Source organism: Podarcis melisellensis (assembly GCF_964234715.1).
Source record: "Podarcis melisellensis genome assembly, chromosome: 17".
NCBI lineage: Eukaryota > Metazoa > Chordata > Lepidosauria > Squamata > Lacertidae > Podarcis > Podarcis melisellensis.
The window spans coordinates 40,728,206-40,750,000 of record NC_138534.1 but is presented as its reverse complement, the minus strand read 5'-3'; the positions used below and the strand labels follow the sequence as shown (position 1 = coordinate 40,750,000).

Here is a 21,795-nt window from a genome sequence, read left to right as displayed (position 1 = left end):
ACCTCGGGTTACAGACGCTTCAGGTTACAGACTCCGCTAACCCAGAAATAGTGCTTCAGGTTAAGAACTTTGCTTCAGGATGAGAACAGAAATCGTGCAGTGGGAGGCCCCATTAGCTAAAGTGGTGCTTCAGGTTAAGAACAGTTTCAGGTTAAGAACAAATTAAGTACTTAACCCGAGGTACCAGTGTAGCTTTCAGAACTCACTGTTTCCTTGATGCTGATCTGTCCCCTTGTCTTACAGCTCCAAGATGTGCACCTTGTGCAGAAGCCCTTGGCTGCCTCGCCTTCCGTCCTTGGAGCTTGCCTGCGCAGCGTCGTTGGGCTGAAGAGCTTTTCGCCGTGCAGCACGTTATACCAGCCTGTAGCCTTATTTGGGAATTTTTATATTCACCTGCTTTTGCGTTTCAATTTGAGCCTGCCGCTCTACATCTGGCTGGTCAGCTTGCTAGAGACCTTTGAGCAGAGGTGAGTGAAGTGTAGGTGGGTCCCCACCAGGCAAGACGCAGCGATCACAGCAAGAACCTTTTTTGAACTACCTCACTGGGAAACAGGGGCAAAGCAACTGTTTATATACATTCACGGTGTGTCAGGTGTGGAGAAAATTTCCAGAATGGTAGGCATTAAACAGCAAATAATTCTTGGCCTTTTATGCCTTGTGGACCCAGAGCATTAGCACAATAAGCAGAACAAAATCCCATTGATGCCAGTATTTGTGCTGTAAAAAACCTAGATGTAGGCATTTGGGTGATGAACAGACTCCTTCATTTTCTTCCTGTAAAATATTGTGTGTGTGTGTGTGTGTGTGTGAGAGAGAGAGAGAGAGAGAGAGAGAGGTGTGCACAGTCCACAAGATTTGATTTACATCTGCAGCTTTGGGAAGCAGCCTGATACATTTCAGAGCTGCCCTGTTCCTTTTCAATTCCATGTATTATTCTGGACCAAATTAGATCAGTTTAAAAATAAGTTGTATTTGCCTCTCACTGTCTTAAAAGCTTATAACAGATTAAAACTCTGACCCAACCCCTGGTGATTTTACATGCTGTAGAAGATGGCAGTTAATAACATAGTAATGAAGAACTTGAGACCAAAGTGGGAGGGTAACAAAGGACTTCGATCACAGAAGGTATAAAATGTCCCATTGTGTGGGAATATCTTAGACCGACCTCTTCTTGGATGTGTACATTCACATCCCATATCCTTTTCCCTTACTGTTGTCTCGGCTTGTTCTGTGCTTCCTTCCTACTACCTCTGCCTGTTGTTTGCATTTTCCCCCTTCCTGGGGTTTTTATTTGAGGGTTGCTTGAACCTGGCAGGCGCTGATGCATCCATAATTCCTCCTAGGTTTTGCATCCTTCCGCACCAGCAGTCCTTGCACTGCCTTAGCCACCAAGCCCAGGCGGCAGCAGAGAAGTTTATTGTTCCCATTCTGAATGTACTGATGCCCCTCGGAAAAGAAGAGAGAAACATCCATCAAGAGATTCTGGCGGAAGAGCACCACTGCCCCCTGCAGCAGGTAACTCTACTTCTGACTGTGCAGGGACGCGGGTGGTGCTGAGATCTAAACCACTGGGCCTCTTGGGCTTGCCAATCGGAAGGTCGGTGGTTCGAATCCCCGTGACAGAGTGAGCATCACACCCCATAGTCAAATTCTTCTGGACTTAACTGCCCAGGGGTCCTTTACCTTTAGCTCCATGAATGGAGGACTTGCTAGTAATGTTGAGAGGATGTCTAAACCCATCGGAAGGTTAGCGGTTCGAATCCCCGCAACGGAGCGAGTTTCCGTTGCTCTGTCCCAGCTCCTGCCAACCTAGCAGTTTGAAAGCACACCAGTGCAAGTAGATAAATAGGTACCACTCTGGCGGGAAGGTAAACAGTGTTTCTGTGCACTCTGGTTTCTGTCACGGTGTCCCGTTGCACAAGAAGCGGTTTAGTCCTGCTGGCCACATGATCCGGAAAGCTGTCAGTGGACAAATGCCAGCTCCCTTGGCCTGAAAGCGAGATGAGCGCCACAACCCCATAGTCACCTTTGACTGGACTTAACCGTCCAGGGGTCCTTTACCTTTTCTTACTCCTGATTGTAGCCCCGAGTGCTTCCGTCTCTTCCTGGAGATAGAGGATAATTTGACGCTCTCAATCCTTTCCTAGTATCAGATTTTGGAGCCGCCATGTCAGATTCCGCCTTTCTCTCTGCTGTCTACCATGGTTGAGAAGAAGGGCTGGGAAAGCCTCAGTCCCCTGCAACAACTGAACTCAGCCCCCGAGCTCTGCAACGTAATCGCCGAGGAGCTGAATCGCAGATTGGCCTGGTCCTACTCCAGTTTCTCTGCTGAGAGCTTTCAGCCTCGGATGGTAAGTGCTAAATTCAGCTTCCTAAAAGCAGCAACGTTCCTGAACTTGCTGGGGGTTGAACTGGATGACCCTCTGTCAGGGGCCGTGCTGAGGAAGGCTGCACTGAGGAGAAATGGTGGGAGCCATCCCCTCCCTCTGCTCCTGCTCCTGAATCTTCCCAGGAGCAGGAGGACAATATAGATTTGGAACAGTGGTTTGCAGAGGGGCTTAGTTCAGATGGCGGAAGTTGGGAATAACTGGATGGGGAGCAGCTAGGAGAAGAAACACTGGAAGGAGCGTCTCCACCCCCATCATTCTACCCAGACACTGAGGTCCAGCGCCGAGGGCCTTCTGGTGATTCCCTCACTGCGAGAAGCCAATTTACAGGGAACCAGGCAGAGGGCCTTCTCGGTGGTGGCACCCACCCTGTGGAACGCCCTCCCACCAGATGTCAAGGAGATAAACAACTACCAGACTTTTAGAAGACATCTGAAGGCAACCCTGTTTAGGGAAGCTTTAATGTTTGATGTATTATGGTATTTTAATATTTTGTTGAAAGCCGCCTAGAGTGGCTGGGGAAGCCCAGCCAGATGGGCGGGGTATAAATGATAAATTATTATTATTATTATTATTATTATTATTATTATTATTATTATTACTACTACTAAAAGAGGGGTTTACAGATTTACAGTCGTTGGACAGCATTCCTCCAGCACCCTCCCCAAGGTTGAGAAGAGCTCAGAAACTCAGAACAGAAAGCGCAGAGGGTACAAGCTCAGATTACAAGATGTAGGAGTGACGTAGATCAGTAGAGACGGAAGGGGTGTAAGCCTTAATTGGGAGCACCGCCATTCTGGGTAGATGCTTTCTTTTGTCCTTTGCTGTGTTCATTAAAGAGACTAACTGGTAATAATTCCCTTTTATTTGATCTGCTCACTAACAGCCATGGGGGAGGAAGCCAATTCCCTGAAGCGTGACACCCTCAGGGGTCCCTTCCAACTCTGCAATCTGCAATCCTGCGATTTTAAGTGCTTTGCACACTCCCATCGTGTTATACAAATGCTTATTCTTTCATTACAAAGAGATCCCTGGAAAATGTGTGGGAATAGCATCATTTAATCATTATGACCCGTCCGTGTTCTTCACCTTTTCCTTTTCTTTTCTCTTTTTTGGGTGGGTAGGTGTTGCTTGGGTGGCTGGACTCTTCCAGCAGTGGCTCCCTCAAGTTACAAGACAGAAGCAGCGCAGTCCCTTGTATAATATTCCACAGAGATGGCCGGCCATTTGCTGATACGTCTTTAGTAGGTGTGTCCATCCTATATCGATTCTGTGATTTGAGTGCTCTTAAAAACCAACAATATGATGCTGGCTCTTAGGACTTTGAAAATTATGACACAGCTTTGATTTTAAGAGGATAGCTTTCTTCAAAAGAAACCATTGTATTGGACCTTTAAACAAAAACCCTGGGAAGATAGATTAGCACATAGTAAGAACATAGTATAGTATTCTAAACAAATTTCCAAAATACAATACTAAGACAGCTTTTACGTTTGAACAAAATTGCCAAAATAGATTGTTACACATCACGATAAAAAGGTCTGACACCTGACAAGGAAACCAAATAGCCTGTTCTTAGCCATGCAATCTTCACCAACCAAGTCAAGAAAATGCATTTTTTTAAAACCAGCTTTGTATTAATTAAGAAGCACGGAAACAAATATTTGCAATTCCTCGGACTTCAGAAAGGGGTGAAATCATGTTGCCTTTAATTTTAAAAGGGCTCTTGATTATCTGTGGTTTAATCTTGCTTTGGGGTTTAGCTCTGGAGAAAGCCTGTGCAACATTAGGGACAAACATATTGTAACTTGTAACTAGCCTTTACTGGCCTACGTTAAAACAGTAAAATCATAAAATCATACAAAGTCATCCAAATAGATTGATAATCCAAACACATACAGTATATAAAAGAGTAAATAACCACCATTGAATAAATCAGGTAACTTTTGATTTAGCTTTAAAGATCTCGGCTAAGTACCCTGAAACAATCTTGGTAGTTTTGGGAGTATCATCTCTCACCAAATATTGGATTGCAAGTTGATATTTTCAGTTGTAAGGGAGTCGCCAGGAGAACTCTGCAATGTATAACCGGCTGCTGCTGTGGTTTGTGGGGCAGCGGGAAAAGGGGCTTTCCAATTCTTGCTAAATTTCTGATGCTGCTGAGGGCTCTGGCTTGGAGAAAGATCTTATTTTATCTTGCCCTCCAGCCTGCCTGCCCCTTCCCATACAGTGGCACCTCACGTTACATACACTTCAGGGTACAGACTCCGCCAACCCAGAAATAGTACCTCGGGTTAAGAACTTTGCTTCAGGATAAGAACAGAAATTGCGCAGCACAGCAGCAGCGGGAGGTCATATTAGCTAAAGTGGTACCTCAGGTTAAGAACAGTTTCAGGTTAAGAACGGACCTCCGGACCGAATTAAGTACTTAACCCGAGGTACCACTATAATTGGAGTCCCCCTCATCCCTATTTTACCTTCATAAACAGATTGCTAACTTTGTCTCAAGTGACTACTGATGGAAATGCACTGGTGTCCGGACTACTCAAAGGAGGATTCTCAAAGCTAAGCCAGATTTCTCAGTCTCTGCCCCTGGAATGTACTGGGTCAGATAAGGATGAGTTTGTGTTTTGAGAATTAAGAGATTTGGCACAGAGAGTAGAATGACTTGCTTTAGATTTGAGGGCCAAGCCTTCTGCAAGCACCTCCATCTGCTTCACAGTTAAGACTTTTTATTTAGCCAGCTTTGCTTAAAACTGTTGGCGTGGTGTCTATTTCAGTTATTGTTGTTTGTTTATTGCAGGCTGCCTCCTGCAGGTAGAAATATTTCAGTTTGTAATCGAGCAATTCCTTCGAAGTAATTTCCCTTCCTGGCAGCAGCTGGGGTCACCCGAGCACATAAAGGAGAAGAAAACAAGGCAAGTCTCCACAAGCTGGTCTCCGACCGTAATTAATAAATGAATAAATAAATAAATAAATAAATAAATAATAGTTTTTATTTAGACCCCGCCCTCCCCAGCCAAGGCCGGGCTCAGGGCGGCTAACAAGAAATAATAATAACAAGTTGAAGGGGAGGAAAGAGTCTAGACTAGACTCCCCCAAATATACGGGAAGGGAAAGAGGGGCAAAGCTAATAATAATTATTATTAATGCAAGTCTCCCCCTTTCTCTGAGCCCCCGAAAGATTGAGACCATGGCAGGGCCTCAGAGTGGTACAAAGCACACAGGTGGAATCATAGAATCATAGAGTTGGAAGAGACCACAAGGGCCATCGAGTCCAACCCCCTGCCAAGCAGGAAACACCATCAGAGCACTCCTGACATATGGTTGTCAAGCCTCTGCTTAAAGACCTCCAAAGAAGGAGACTCCACCACACTCCTTGGCAGCAAATTCCACTGTCGAACAGCTCTTACTGTCAGGAAGTTCTTCCTAATGTTTAGGTGGAATCTTCTTTCTTGTAGTTTGGATCCATTGCTCCGTGTCCGCTTCTCTGGAGCAGCAGAAGACAACCTTTCTCCCTCCTCTATGTGACATCCTTTTATATATTTGAACATGGCTATCATATCACCCCTTAACCTCCTCTTCTCCAGGCTAAACATGCCCAGCTCCCTTAGCCGTTCCTTCCTTAGGAAGGTTCTAATATAGAAGGTTCTCCTCAAGCGTTGGAGGAGGAAGAAGACGAAGAAGAGTTTGGATTTGATATCCCGCTTTATCACTACCCGAAGGAGTCTCAAAGCGGCTCACATTCTCCTTTCCCTTCCTCCCCCACAACAAACACTCTGTGGGGTGAGTGAGTAACTCAGTAAACCGTCTGCTTCCCCCAAGCCTGTGGATAGCCCTTTTCCCATGCACGGATAGTGTTAGGATTCTGCCAGTGGCTCCTGGCTGGTTGCCCAGAAAGTATAAAGACAAGATTTCTTACCATCTTTTTTTAATTCAGAAATTACAGAGAGAAGCTATAGAACCCAGCCTCTTGGATAATGGCATTATCCTGAGTGAATCTCCACCCCCCCATCTCTCCCACTTCCCCATTCATCACTTCTACAGGTGCTGCTACAGGTCCTCTGTCTTTGAGCTCTTTGCTCTCCTACTTTCAAGGCTTGCCGGGTTCTGGAAGACGGAGGGTCTGGAATGCTTTCTAAAGACACGGTGTCCATCGGTTGTCGCCCCTCTGCTGCTTCCTCCTCCTCTCCCATTATTTCCCAACTTTCCCCCTCATTTGCCTCTGAGCTGTGACCTCCCGTAAACCCCTGTTGTCAATCTAAACTGTCTTTCACTTCCTCCTCCCTGGAAGGGTCAGGGAGGGGAGGTGGTCTCTGCCATTCCTCCTCTGCCCCGGACAGATACAGTGGTTCCTTGGCTTTCAAACAGAATTCATTCTGGGAGTCCATTCGATTCCTGGAACTGTTCAAAAACCAAAGCGTGGCTTCTGGTTTTCTGCAGGAGTGTCCTGCAGCCAATCGGAAGTTGCGCTGAACGTTTGGCTTCTGAAAATCATCCAGGTTTCGATCGTTCAGGAGCCGATTTGTTCAGGAGCCAAGCCGTTCAGCTTCCAAGGTACGACTGTAGTGTCCTTTTGGTAAATAATGGCGCAGGCTTGGAGTTTGCTGCTCTTCTGCCCTCAGGGCATTTAAAGCAGCTTCACAGCATAAGAAATGGAAACAAAGAAAAAATTACCTACTGGGAAGTGGGCATATGCTCAGAGGTATGTTTACAGTGGTACCTTGGTTCTCAAACGCCTTGGTACTCAATCAACTTGGAACCCAAACACTGCAAACCCAGAAGTAAGTGTTCCAGTTTGTGAACCTTTTTTGGAAGCTGAACGTGCTCCTTTTTGAGAGTTACACTTCCTTTTTGAGTGCCACACTTCCATTTTGAGTGTTACACTGAGGTCTGTCTGTTTTTGCTATTTATTTTGGGTTTTTTTGTTTTTGTGCCTCTTTTTGTTTTGTTTTGGTGACTGTGTGGAACCCAGTTCAGCTACTGAATGATTGATTGTGTGACTGCAGTACTGTACATTGTTTATTGCTGTCATTTCTTGTTAGATGGTGAACTTCATGTTAAATTGCTGTTTTTAAAAGTCTGGAACAGATTAAGCAATTTTGCATTACTTTCTATGGGAAAGCGCACCTTGGTTTTGGAACGCTTTGGTTTCGGAACAGACTTCTGGAACAGATTAGGTTTGAGAACCAAGGTCCCACTGTATTAATTTTTGTAAATAATGGGCTTGAGCTGTACTTCTCTGCTCTCCTCCAAGGCCTTACGTACAGTTTTGCTTTGAGGATGTGGAGATCCTTCATACTCCCGAAAAGAGAGCCTCCGAGGGTCGCCGAGCGAATGAAAGGACCTCTTCTCACGCAGAAGGCGATGGCTCCAAACCCGCTGAGCCAAGATCGCAAGAGGGGAGAATATCCGGCGCAGGAAGGGCAGAGTCGGGCGCCAGCACAGCAGAGCCTCCCCAGGGCAGCGCTGCGGAGGTGGGCTGCGTGTCCCGCTTGTTCCTCGTGACGCAGAAAGAGGGGCTCGTCTGGCGCAACTATCTGCCGACTTCCGGAGACGGGGGCAAAGGCAGTCGCGCAGCGCAACTCTGCTTTCAAGCCACAGTGGTATGGATGGGCAGCCCTGAACTGTGCAAGAGTCTTGGAGAAACCGGGTGCCGGCAAAAGTTTACCACTTCCGCTCTGCAAGAGACCAGTGAAGCCCAGCAGAAAGTAAGACAGGCGAGGGGGCAAGGGATGTTTTCAGAATCCTCTCCGGGGTTGGAGTGGAGGTAGCTGGGTTGACTTTTGAGACAAGTGCTGCTTCCTGCATTGTTCCTCTACTGATGTATATTGCATTTCCAGCGTTCTGCAGCTGGTTTTCCCGTATTTTTCGCTCCATAAGACACACTTTTCCCCTCCTAAAATGCAAGGGGAAATGTGTGTGCGTCCTATGGAGCGAATGCAGGGGGGAGGCAGGCGGGAAAAGCTCCCAAGAGCCGCATACAAGCTCCGTGCGCTCTTGCGGGCTTTTCCACAGGAGGGAGAAGGGACTGACTGGCTGCATCAGTCCCTTCTCCCACCTCCCAGAAAAGCTAGGAGAAGCCGCGCGGCCCCTTTAAAGAGCGCACGGCTTTCGCGGAAGCCTGGAGAGCGAGAGGCGTCGGTGCGCACTGACCCCTCTCGCTCTCCAGGATTCAGGGATAGCCCCGCGCAGCCCCTCCGGCAGGGAGAGGCTGCACGGGGCTGTGGCTATTAGCCGCTCTCCCGCTCACTGCCTTGGCTTGTGCCATAGCCATGCGCAACCCCTCCGGAAGGGAGAGGTTGCGCAGCCTGTATGCTGCTCTTTGGGGCTGGGGGAGGGGGAAATAAGATTTCTTTTTCTTGATTCCCCCCCCTAAAAACTAGGTGCGTCCTATGGTCCGGTGCGCCCTATGGAGCGAAAAATACAGTAATTCTCATGTTCTCTCAAATGATCACCTGTGCTGCAGGGAAGCCAATTCTGTTGCTTCTTAATGTGCTTTGCCTTTACATTTAAAATTGGCTTTCTTCTCGTACTGCCCTCTCTTTTTTTCCTTTATTAAAAAATCCTCTCACTTCAGCTGTTGCTCCTGTTCCTGAGGAAATCGCTCCGGTGGTTCCCCTTCCTGCACCCGGATCACCTCTACCAGCTTGCCGTCCCCCAGTGCACGGTAAGGATGGAAAACGGCTCCGGCTCCAACCCATTTCTGGAAACCTCACAAGAGATCTGCCAGTCATTTCTGGGGTTCTTTGATTTCCTGTGATCAAAATGCTGGTTCTTTGCTGGAGGCTTCTTTATGCTGCGACAATCTGGCGTCTCTTCCTTGTTTGCTCTGCTAAATTGTCAGTCTGTAGTTCATAGATTTGCTCTTGTTTGTGACCCTGTTCTTTCTGAGTCAATATTTACCTGTGCCTTAACAGAAACACTTTCACTTGATTTGCTACTTTCCCCAAAGGATCTATTACCTTTTTTCCCCATTCTTCACATACTTCTAGGCTTGGGGATGGATGTGGGTCTCCTCTCCCCTCTGCCCAGAGGATATAACTGATTGGGTGGCATATAAATGCCAAGTTCATGTTCCTGCATTGCAGGGGGTTGGAATACAGTGCTACCTCGGGTTAAGTACTTAATTCGTTCCAGAGGTCCGTTCTTAAGCTGAAACTGTTCTTAACCTGAAGCACCACTTTAGCTAATGGGGCCTCCTGCTGCTGCCACGCCGCCGCCGCCCTATTTCTGTTCTCATCCTGAAGCAAAGTTCTTAACTTGAAGCCCTATTTCTGGGTTAGCAGAGTCTGTAACCTGAAGTGTATAAGCAACCTGAAACGTATGTAACCCAAGGTACCACTGTACAGTCATACCTCGGGTTACAGCTGCTTCAGGTTGCGTTTTTTCAGGTTACAGACCTCTGAAACTCAAAGTACCGGAACGGGTTACTTCCGGGTTTCGGCGGTCGCGCATGTGCAGAAGCGCTAAATTGCACTTTGCGCATGCGCAGAAGTGCCAAATCGCAACCCATGAGTGCACAGACGCGGGTTGCGAACGCTGCGGGTCACGTTCGCAACCCGAGCCTCCACTGTATTTTTCTATTCTGTACCACATCCAGTCCTTTTTTAGGTAAAAGTGCCATGGCTGTTGGCATAAAATGGCTGCCATGTGCCTCAAGAAAAAGAGGTGACGGTACTCTTTAGTGAGTACTGTCACAGCAAGAGAAGCACTGACTGACTGTATCTTTGGTGCTATTGCTTTTGCAGGACTTGGGTGTCTTTGATCAACTGTGCTGCTCACCGGCACAAGGAAACCTGAATCCGCTGAGACGCTCCTTGTTTCTCCCTGTTCCAGATGGTGCCATCCTGCACCACGTGGGCTGTATTTCTCAGGTAGGCCTGTGTGTGTTGCCTCACTGTGAGAAGTGAAGGAACAGGGGACCAAGCGGAAGGCCTGCATTTTAATCGCCTTGTGGAACACCCTCCCACCAGATGTCAAGGAGATAATAATAATAATAATAATAATAATAATAATAATAATAATAATAATAATGCTGGGCTCAGGGTGGCTAGCAAGAAATAATAAAAACAAGTTGAATGAATACAACTTAAAAACAAGATTAAAATACAACATTAAAATATTGACACATTAAAATATTGCAATGCAGCCTCATCGCAGGAGGAGAAGGAAAGGAAAAAAGAAAGAGAGGCAGGGAATCAAATTGGCTCCAAGCCAAAGGCCAGGTGGAACAACTCTGTCTTACAGGCCCTGCGGAAAGAAATCAGATCCTGGAGGGCCCTGGTCTCATGAGGCAGAGCGTTCCACCAGGCTGGAGCCATCACTGAAAAGGCCCTGGCTCTGGTTGAAGCCAATCTAACTTCCTTAGGGCCCGGGACCTCTAGGGTGTTGCTATTTATGGACCTTGAGGCTCTCCGTGGGGCATACCAGGAGAGGCGGCCCCGTAGGTACTAGGGTCCTAGGCTGTGAAGGGCTTGAAAGGTCAAAAGCAGCACCTTAAATCTGACCCTGTACTCCACCGGGAGCCAGTGCAGCTTGAAAAGCACTGGGTGAATATGCTCCCATGGCAGAGACCCCGTGAGGAGCCTCGCTGCAGCATTCTGCACCCGCTGGAGTTTCTGGGACAGTTTCAAGGGCAGCCCCGCGTAGAGCAAATTACAGTAGTCAAGCCTGGAGGTGACCGTTGCATGGATCACTGTGGCCAGGTCGGGGCGGGAAAGGTAACGATAAAGAACTACGCAACTTTTAGAAGACATCTGAAGGCAGCCGTGTGTCAGGAAGTTTTAAGTGTTTGACATTGCATTGTGTTTTTATAAAGGAATGTTGTTTTTCAGCTGGTTTCGACAGTGCCGCAGATGGATCGAAGGCTGTTTTCCATTGCGGAGATTCTCAGCTCCAGGTAATCTAGCCTTCCCTCTGTTCCTATTTACTAAGAAGCTGATAAAAGAATCTGTGGGGAAACATTAAAAAAAAAAAGATTCACGGGGAACAACACAGCCCAGTCAACTAGTTCCTGCAGTGGGGAATTTTTGTATTGGCTTCTGACTAAAAAGAAAATGTAATGATATTCCGGCTTTTAATGCCAGCATCTTTGGCTGTGGATATGAGAGAAGCTGGTTTTTGAGTGCCAGTGCCTTGTATTGAGATGAGAGAGAGAGCTAGCTGAGGACATGAGGTGCACACAGACCTCGTCTTAATCTGAAGACGAGGTCTTTCCATGCGCATGGGCAGGAGGATCAGGGAAGTGGCGCTCTTTTGAACCCCACCAGCCCCCTCCATACATGAGTGCCACCTTCGTAATGTATTGATTAATGTATGGATGCTTTTAAACAAGACCAAAAGGGATCATGTTAAGATTAAGCACCACAGATGCAACTTAAGACACACATTGCTAGATATGCACCATGCGGCCGTGTCATGTTGTGATAGGAATTTTGAGGTCTTAATATGGTAATGTTCATAAGTGTATCAACCAAGTACGTACATAGATCGGCACAGAAGACCGACCTGGAACCATTTTGATTCCTAAACTGAGCACATGTTTTCTCTGCAAGGTCAAACCTCCCTCTTTCCTCACAAATCCTGTCTTAAGGGCACATTTAAGATATGAATAGGGTGTGAGCCTGTGACCTGGCCCAGGAACTAAGTATTTATCATTAGGAAAGACTGGCCAGGCTCCCCAGGCAATCCAATCAAGTAACCTGCCAGACAGGAGATAAACAAGGACAGGAGAAAAACAACATTCAAATTTCTGTTTAGACTGCCTTTTCTGTGATGTAGGTGGGATGTATCTGAGGGGTGGTCTTAGGTTACACCCCTTCTGTGATGTAGGTATGATGTTTCGGGGGGTGGTCTTGATCTACAGGGTGGCAATTTCAAAAGTCTTTATAAGGCCTTGCGCACCATTGTTCTGGGTTCCTCCTCTCTCCTGCGGGTGAGGGAGGCACCCTGTTGCATCAGATCAATAAAGATCAGGCTTACTAGCTGCTTTGCTTCTCAATATTCTCTGCCTGGCCTCTGTTATTTTCTCCTACCAATAGGGAACCTATGTAAGGACTCTGTATGGGCTCTTGGATACCCCATAAGGGAAAAGGGCAATTTTTGTTTACAACAATGTCCTGACCCCTTCAATCCCATACCTCCTGCCACACACCTTTGCTTGAATCTGCACCTCTTCTGCCTTCAGCTTCATGTCTGGAAATTGTTCCTACAGAACTGGGAAGTTTCCACAGTGATGATGCTATTAGGGAAGTGGTTACTGACTCAGCCTACACTGTTTTTTTGTGGGGGATGAGGAATATCTGATGCTTAGCTCCATCTGCCTCAATCTCTGTCTTCTCCCTGGATGTCAATGAAGCATAGAGTTTGGCAGTCCTTGCCTTTGTCTTGTGCCCATCTGTCAGTTGCCTCCTTTCGTCGGCCTTTGCCTTCAGATTTATTCCACTTTCTCTGCTCTTGTCAAATAACTTGGCCCTCTAATGGCGTTGATTTGCTGCCTCTACTTTTGCTCCCATTTTCCCCGCCCCCCCCCCTTTGACCATAGATGTACCAAGTTGATACCACTTTGGTGTTTGCTACCCTGGACTCCTTTGGGAAGAAAGGCAGGATAGGAATTTAATCAATAAATCCTGCTCTCGCTTAACATAGTGCCCACTCAGGAGCCATAATTCTTTCCCGTTGAAGCATCTGACATGCTGACACTCCAGGTGCTATAATAATAATAATAATAATAATAATAATAATAATAATAATAATAATAATAATTTTTTATTCCCTGCCCATCTGTGGCTGGGTTTCCCCAGCCACTCTGGGTGGCTCCCAACGGAATATTAAAAACAAGGTAAAACATCAAACATTGAAACTTCCCTAAACAGGGCTGCCTTCAGATGTCTTCTAAAAGTCAGATAGTTGTTTATTTCCTTGACATCTGATGGGAGGGCGTTCCACAGGGTGGGTGCCACTACCGAGAAGGCCCTCTGCCTGGTTCCCTGTAACCTCACTTCTCACAGTAAGGGAACCGCCAGAAGGCCCCCGGAGCTGGACCTCAGTGTCTGGGCAGAACGATGGGGGTGGAGACGCTCCTTCAGGTCTACTGGGCCGAGGCTGTTTAGGGCTTTAAGGGTCAGCACCAACACTTTGAATTGTGCTCGGAAACATACTGGGAGCCAATGTGGGTCCAATGTTCTATGGTCCAATGTTCTATAGGACCAATGTTCTATGGTGACTTTTAGAGTACAAACATATTGGTTTGAGAATCTGGCCGTTCCCAGAGACGGAAAGAAGATAAAGTCCCTACTAGAGAAGAATGGCAGATGAAGTTGATAGACTACGCCAAAATGGCAAAAATGACCGGAAGAATCAGGAGAGCCAAAACATTAATAAGGAATGGAGAAAATTTATAATTTACCTTAAAACCCGTTGTAAACAGTTAAAATTATTAGTGGGATTGCAATAACACTTGTAATGTAACGGCAAATTATGGATATAATGGAGATACAAAAATATGGATTATTATAAAAGATGCAGAAGGAAAAGATGAACAATAAGACCCACTAAAGGGAGGAGGGAAGTTCAGGGATTCTTTAGAATCTTGTTTTTATATAGTATGTTCTTTATGTGAATGTAAATTTTAATATGGAAAATCAAATAAAATTTTGGGGAGAGAATCTGGCCGTATTTGAGAACCTGGTGAAAGGCTTAAACCTGTTCCCCCTCATTAGTTTCACAGGCTCCCTGGTCTCTTTCCCTGGCCTAATAGTGCAGAGGATTTTGGTTCAATCTTACGCTGGAAAGAAGTCGCCAGGAGAGGTTTTGATGCAGCAGATGGGTGAGAACCTTGAATGTACTATAGAAGGAGCATTTCTGGTCCATGGCTGAGCACATAAATAAGACACACGGACCTGATCCGTGTGTCTGGGTCAGGCAGAATGATTCTGCAGATCTGCTCTGGTGCCAAGTCTGTAGATCTGCCTTTCCTAACTTAGGGCATTTACTGGATGAGATCCAAGTGTTGCCTGTCTTCCTCACACTTAGGAAACCTCTTAACCCGGAATTACACCGTGAAGCTACGTGTATCACCTACAGTTGGTGCCTCTGAAGTGCTGGATGTGTACATTGAAGCGGCCTTCTTGCCCTACCTTTGGGGTCTGCTTCCTGGCGCCAGAATTCTCTTTCAGAACTTGCAGCGCAAGGTTTCCATCAGGTATGTGGATCCAGAAGGCGTTGAAATGGGCTTAGGCGCCTCCTCTGGGCTGGTTGGTGTGTTTGTGCTGACCACCAGCCAGGGCTGTAGCTACGGGGTGTTGAGGAATGCCCCCCCAGGGGCACAGGCGAGGGGTGTGTGTGCAAAATGGGCTAAAACATATCTCCATAAATATGTCTACACAGTGGTACCTCTGGTTACGTACTTAAATAATAATAATAATAATAATAATAATAATAATAATAATTTATTTATACCCCGCCCATCTGGCTGAGTTTCTCCAGCCACTCTGGGCGGCTCCCAATCAAATGTTAAAAACAGTACAGCATTAAATATTAAAAGCTTCCCTAAACAGGGCTGCCTTCAGATGTCTTCTAAAAGTTTGGTAGTTATTTTTCTCTTTGACATTTGATGGGAGGGCGTTCCACAGGGCGGGCGCCACCACCGAGAAGGCTCTCTGCCTGGTTCCCTGTGACCTTGCTTCTCAAAGGGAGGGAACCGCCAGAAGGCCCTCGGAGCTGGACCTCAGTGTCCGGGCAGAACGATGGGGGTGGAGACGCTTCTTCAGGTATAATTCGTTCTGGAGGTCCATTCTTAACCTGAGGTACCATTTTAGCTAATGGGGCCTCCCGCTGCTGCTGTGCCACCGGTGCGCGATTTCTGTTCTCATCCTGAGTTAAAGTTCTTAACCCGTGGTACTACTTCTGGGTTAGCGGAGTCTGTAACCTGTAGTGTTTATAACCCAAGGTGTTTGTAACCCGAGGTACCACTGTAAATAAAAATATTGATTATTTCCGCATAGGAAAAGGTTTTAAATAGAAGGTCTTGAATGGGCGAAGGGTGGGGTTGGAGGAGAGGCAGAAAGAAGAGCTAATTAGTCCGTGGCTGGGGGCGCAATATGGACGGTTCTGCCAGGGGCACAAGGTCACCCCGCTACGGCTCTGCCACCCCCCCAACCCTGCCATGCTCTCATTACTAGATACAGCACCTCTGTATGTGTGGATGTCAAGTCCATTGGGGACACCATTGAATATATGCTGCACTGTTAAGTTATATGAAATTCCAAGGGCTCAGCACTTAAAGGAATCGGAGATTTTAAGGCCGGCACAGATACAAACAGGACTGAGTCAAGTCCGGATGTGGCAGTGGGGGGGGGTATACTAAAGGGGGGGTGGAATTAGCAGCTACCCTGAGCTCCAGTTCTTTGGGAATCCCATTTCTGCCCCGTGGCATTGATATATTTCTTTTAGGATAACAGACAGGCTGCTTCCTTGAAAAATCAAAACCTCTGTATTACAGATTCAAAAACGTCTATTGTGCATACATTATGTCCAGCTGCGTGTCTGTTCTGGCTGCTGCACCCCACGACCTTTCTTCCCTGTGAGTACAAAACTCTTGACAGCGCTACCCTCTCACTCAACTCCCTATTGTGTTTGGCAAATGCATTTCATTTTTTTCTTTTTTTTTCCTTTAAAAAAAAATATTTTTATTTGCTTTTACCAACACAAGTTTACAGTCAAACAGTTTATGTAATCATTTCAGGAGATTCTCTGCACAGTAGTACCTCGGGTTAAGAACTTAATTTGTTCCGGAGGTCCGTTCTTAACCTGAAACTGTTCTTAACCTGAAGCACCACTTTAGCTAATGGGGCCTCTTGCTGCCGATGCGCCGCCGGAGCAAGATTTCTCTTCTCATCCTGAAGCAAAGTTCTTAACCCGAGGTACTACTTCCGGGTTACCAGAGTCTGTAACCCAAAGTGTTTGTAACCCAAAGCGTTTGTAACCCAAGGTACCACTGTATTCCTGACTTCTCCCATCCCCTACATGGGTCCTTATTACAATGTTTATCAGTCCGTTCTCCAAATTTTCCATTTTTCCAAATTATCCATAGTTTTTGTTACTTTACAAGTGTGTCTGCTTACAATGGTCTCCTAGATATATTATAAAATTTCCCCATTCTTTTAAAAAGTCCTTATCTTCTTGATTCCTGAGTTTCCCAGTTAGTTTTGCCATCTTGGTGTAGTCCAGCCACTTGGCTTGCCATTCTTCCCTAGCTGGGATTATTTCTTCTTTCCATCTTTGGGCTAGCAACATCCGTGCAGCTGTTGGCGCATACATAAAACGTCTTTTCTGTTCCCTTGGGTTCTCGGTACCTATAATTCCTAATATGAAAGCTTCTGGGTTTTTTAACAAAAGTTATTTTAAATATCTTTTTTCAATTCGTTATATACCATTTCCCAAAATGGTTTTGTTACCTTACATGTCCACCACATATGGTAAAAGGTCCCTTCCTTTTCTTTACACTTCCAGCAGAAATTTGAATAATAATAATAATAATAATAATAATAATAATAATAATAATAATAAATTATTTGTACCCCGCCCATCTGGCTGGGTCTCCCCAGCCACTCTGGGCAGCTTCCAACAAAGATGAAAGATACACTAAAATGTCACAGGGCTGCCTTTAGATGTCTTCTGAATGTCAGGTAGATGTTTATCACTTTGACATCTGATGGGATTGAACTTGTTCTATACATTTTAGTTAATTTAGTAGGGCTCAAATGCCCACCAGTACATCATTTTCATAATTAGCGTACAGGATGCTGTGAATTTCAAATCTGTTTCCCAAAGCCTCTCCCAATCTGCCATCTGTATTAAGTCCTTTGCCCTGTGTACCATAACCAATTTAACCTGTTCATCTTTTGTATGCCGTTCCAGGAGCAAATTATACATTTTCGACAGTATTTTAGTATTGCTTTCTAGAAGTTCTTTTTGAAACTTTGATATCTCATAACTAAAACCTTTCTTTTTCTCTATCCTTTTTGTCTTTTTAATTTTAGGCAGCTGCGTGCCACCTCTGCTCCTCCCGTGCTATATTTGTCCAAGATAACGCCTGAGCCTTCTGGTCTGGGCCAAGCCAAGATTGCCTGTCACGTGACGTGTGTCCTGTCTTTGTCCCTGCACTGGAGCTGCTCCCTTTGCAGCAGCATCTTCTCAGAGGTGCCCAGCAAACTCATCTACTCTAACTAGAACCTTTCTCCGGGTATTTTTCTGTGCAAAGGGGGCATATTTTTTAATAACAATAATTTTTATTAGGTGCCAATTACAATAATCCAATGTTAGCCTCATTATAACAGTGCCAAATTATTATACAATTACTAATCCCATTCATTCAGATGCCAAATTATATACCGTATTTTTTGCACCATAACACTCACTTTTTTCCTCCTAAAAAGTAAGGGGAAATGTCTGTGCGTGTTATGGAGGGAATGCCTACGGGTGGCATGCCGATGGATTTTCCTCCTCTATAAACTACGTGCGTGTTATGGTCAGGTGCGTGTTATAGAGCGAAAAATACGGTAATTTAGGTGGCCTCCTGCATGCTAGAATTGATGGTTTGATTATTTACTTTGTTCTTCTTTCCAACATCTTATTCATCTCCATTACATTCCAGTCAAAATAACAACCCCTTATACTACAACTGCAATATTAACGACACCCGCTTGTCTCAACACATTAAATGATTTATAAACCCAGAGGTGAAACATTCAAACTACAGTGGTACCTCGGTTTTCGAATGTCTCCATTGACGGACATTTTGGTTTACGAACGCCGTAAACCGCCACAAGCTTTCGCTGAGCGCAGGATCCTGAGGCTTAACTGTCGGCTTTTGAGTTTTCGGTTTATCAACGATTCAGAACTTGAACGGTCTTCCGGAACGCATTATGTTCAAAAACTGAGGTACCACTGTATATCCTTCTTCCTCATGTGTGTGACAGTTACCGTATTTTTCGCTCCATAAGACACACTTTTTTCTTTCTAAAAAGTGAGGGGAAATGTCTGTGTGTCTTATGGAGCGAATGTGTGGTCCCTGGAGCCGAATTGCCCAGGCGTGAAAAGCAGATCATGCTCTCTTTTTTTGAAAGAGGGAAGGGGGTGTTGAAAGGAAGCCGCTGATCATTTGCCGATCAGGGAGAGAGATAAGGGATGCTAGAGATTAAGGAGGGGGAAACAGGAAGACTAAAGCAATAAGGAGAGAAATTAGAAGAAAAGAGGAGCAAAAAATTGCTCGAGCTAAGGAAAAGACACTAAGGCAAACAAGAGGGAAGGGAGTGTTGAAAGGAAACAGCTGATCGGTGGGATGGGGAGAGAGATAAGGGGCGTTAGCGGAGGCTGCCTGGGAGGGGGGAGGTAAAAGCCCATGGATCTTCAGGATTTTTACATTGGGTCACCCCAAATTCACCATCAGATCACATAGCATGTCCATGGCTACATCCTGCACCAGAAAAATCATGCATCCACGGTTTAGTTCAGAATATTTTTTCTTGTTTTCCTCCTCTAAAAACTAGGTGCGTCTTATGGTCAGGAGCGGAAAAATACAGTATTCTGTCCATGGTGTTCCCTCCTGTCCTTGTAAAATGTTATGTCTATGTATTCGCATTTTTGTGTGGAGAAAGCATTCAGTTGTAGGAACCCCGCATCTATATCCCGAAGGGCATTTACTTGTTTACCACCTCAGTGAGAAGTGACCTGAATTTGCCATCTTTCTCTCTCTCATCCAGGGAAGATGCAGCCAGTATAACCCACCTTGCCTGTCGCGTACAGGAGTGTGCAAGGCCCGTGCCAGGTGAGTACAGTGGATTACATTTGAGGTGAATTTGCCTTCCACAATGTCTGTGTAGCCTGAGCAAGTCTCAAAGTTTGTCTGGTTTTTCTCAGTCCCTTTCAGCCCCTTCAACCAAGTTTTCACCTGCCCCATACCTGACATGGTATATGGCACCAGGTATAGGGTAGGCGGGTGTGGCTTGGCCCAAAAGTCCCCATGGGCCAAATGCCAGAGTCGTCTAGGTGGTCTAGGGGAGGTTCTTCACTTGGACTGTACTGTAAGCCAGTTGAATAGACTGTCAGGCATGGAGAGTCCTCCTCTCCCTTCGCTAACTTCACAAACAAGAAATAACAAGCAGTTTATAATTTATAGTTCTTTTATTCAAGCATCAGGTTGCAAGCTAAAATCCACATCCCTCCACAAGGAGAGCAGTTAGCTACTCTAAATCACCCCACTTCTGTCTCCTGCAACATCTAGGTGCCAACAGAGTCCCTCCTCCTCTTTGCATCCTTTGTTCTCAAATACGGACAGACCTCCTAGTTCAGGGGTAGGCAACCTAAGGCATGGGGGCCGGATGCAGTCCAATCGCCTTCTCAATCCGGCCCACGGACAGTCCAGCGTGTTTTTACATGAGTAGAATGTGTGCTTTTATTTAAAATGCATCTCTGGGTTATTTGTGGGGCATAGGAATTCGTTCATTTCCCCCCAAAAATATAGTCCTGAGTATAGTCGTAGTTTTGTAACTCCTGTCTAAGCTGCTCTGCATCTGTGTCTCTCACTGCTTCTGAAACCACTGAAGACAAGGGGTGGGGGTGTGTGAATCTTCCCCCTCTGGCTCCTCTTCGGAGAGAAGCTGTTCTGCCGGAGAATGCATTCCCCAGTCCTCTGCTTCAGGCCATTCCCTGACATAGACAGACCACCATTCCGAGCCAGAATAATTTTGTGATCTCCTTACTCCTTCAAACCTTCAGAATCATAGTAGAAGATGGGACAAACGAATTTGTGGTGGTGTGCAAGAACCAACAGGTGCAGAAAGTGCTGACTTTGAGCACCAAGGAGTGGGATTTTCTACAGAACCATGTTAAGAACACGGGCAGTATTGGCATTCAGCACAGTGAAGTTAATACGGCTCCTGGGGTGAGTGGTTTATTCTCCTCTGGTTGAACTGCTAAGCCCGTATCTGAATTACGAATTCTTCCTAGTGAGCTTCTCTGTGTATTTCACTTGCTCAGTACACTGCCAATCATCTTCTGTTTTTGATAGCAAACTGAGGAGCGTGAAGACCTGATCACCTGGTACTTGAGAAGCTTATGCAGAAGCCCAATTGTCTGTCGGCCTGTCCTGTTGACTTTCACACCAGATAGAAAGCCCTCGGGAAATCACGAGGCAGGTATGTAGATATGTGTCCTCAATCTTATCGGAGCTGAGATGTCATGGACTTGTTGGATGCAGAGGAATGACGGGAGGAACCCTCAAAGGAAGAAAGCTCAGAGCCTGGAGAATGGTGGTGGGGCAATGATAAGTGCTCAGAGGGAGAAGACTGGGAAGAGGAGGTTTCAGAAGCTGAAGAGGCAACCGGGCTTAGTGAGCTGGGAGAGTCTGTGGCAGAGAGCAGTCCAGAATCAGAGGCAGAAGCTGAAGCAGGAGGGTGGGGAGGGGAGAGTCCAAGAGGCAGAGATGAGTCAGGCTGGTGAAGAGTCCCTGTGTCTCTCCCTTCTGCTGCAACAAGCTCCCCTCCCTCCTAGTCTCCCAGAACCAGAAGAGGCATGAAGTGGTAGGAGCAAAGACAAGCACACAGGCACAATCTCTGATTGCTTGGAAAAAACCCTGGAGACTTAGGCAGCAGTGGAGAGGAAACTGCTTCATAGAGGGCAAAGACTGACTGTGCCCATTAGGCCCGACACTCTGCCAAGTCTGTGCTGATTGTGCTTTTGCTAATAAAGGGTTATCCCCAACTTGCACAGTGTGATTTACTGCTGGCTTGCTTCTGACATGAACATACAAATCTCCACTGCTGAGGGAAGAGACTATGCATTTTTTAATAGGTTATGAATTGTCTTCTTGGGCAAAGCCTCGGGCAACACAGCGGGGTAAAGTAGTGGATAAAGTGTTGGACCTGGGAGACCAGGGTTCAAATTGCCACTCAACCATGAATCTCTTTGGGAGCCCACCTACGTGGCGCAGTATCTGCTTGGTTCTCTTGGTGTTGGTTTCTGCATGTTCTGTCTAGTACATTGGTGTCAAATCTCTTGGAATGGTAAGGGTTTTGGGAAACACAGTAAGCCCGATTAAAGTTCTCTGTGTGTTTTTGTTTTTTCCCCAAGGCTTAGGACAGTTGAGGAGGTTTTTCTCCAATGGCTTGGAGTTCCTAAGTCAGACGAAGCAGCGGTGGAACTTGATGTGTTTGGATCTCCAGGAGGCGACATGAACACGAGGCTTGTAACAAAAGGCTGTACATCTCGGGTCTTACCCTGCTGCGGAAGAGAAATTACGACATTTCTGCTTCTTCCATGCAACCCATCATTTGGAGACATGTCATTTTACGTTTCTCATATAAAGTGCAGTAAATGTTATAAACTTGAACAAATCTATTTTGTG

General features: G+C 46.0%; 1 protein-coding gene across 1 annotated transcript in view; it reads left to right on the top strand.

Annotated features, from left to right (window-relative positions):
- The window catches only part of CTC1 (CST telomere replication complex component 1), a 40,401-nt gene extending 18,613 nt beyond the window's left edge, over positions 1-21,788 (top strand). Inside the window, exons 8-24 of the mRNA XM_081894996.1 lie at positions 244-467; positions 1,344-1,515; positions 2,148-2,351; positions 3,512-3,635; positions 5,191-5,305; positions 7,645-8,098; positions 8,968-9,057; positions 10,139-10,264; positions 11,225-11,289; positions 14,111-14,217; positions 14,424-14,592; positions 15,892-15,972; positions 17,432-17,591; positions 19,154-19,218; positions 20,169-20,334; positions 20,461-20,587; positions 21,522-21,788. Of these exons, the coding sequence (XP_081751122.1) occupies positions 244-467; positions 1,344-1,515; positions 2,148-2,351; positions 3,512-3,635; positions 5,191-5,305; positions 7,645-8,098; positions 8,968-9,057; positions 10,139-10,264; positions 11,225-11,289; positions 14,111-14,217; positions 14,424-14,592; positions 15,892-15,972; positions 17,432-17,591; positions 19,154-19,218; positions 20,169-20,334; positions 20,461-20,587; positions 21,522-21,625 (2,553 nt within the window). The 3' untranslated portion in view covers positions 21,626-21,788. The remainder of the gene's footprint in view (positions 1-243; positions 468-1,343; positions 1,516-2,147; positions 2,352-3,511; positions 3,636-5,190; positions 5,306-7,644; positions 8,099-8,967; positions 9,058-10,138; positions 10,265-11,224; positions 11,290-14,110; positions 14,218-14,423; positions 14,593-15,891; positions 15,973-17,431; positions 17,592-19,153; positions 19,219-20,168; positions 20,335-20,460; positions 20,588-21,521) is intronic.
- The last annotated feature ends 7 nt before the right edge of the window (positions 21,789-21,795 follow it).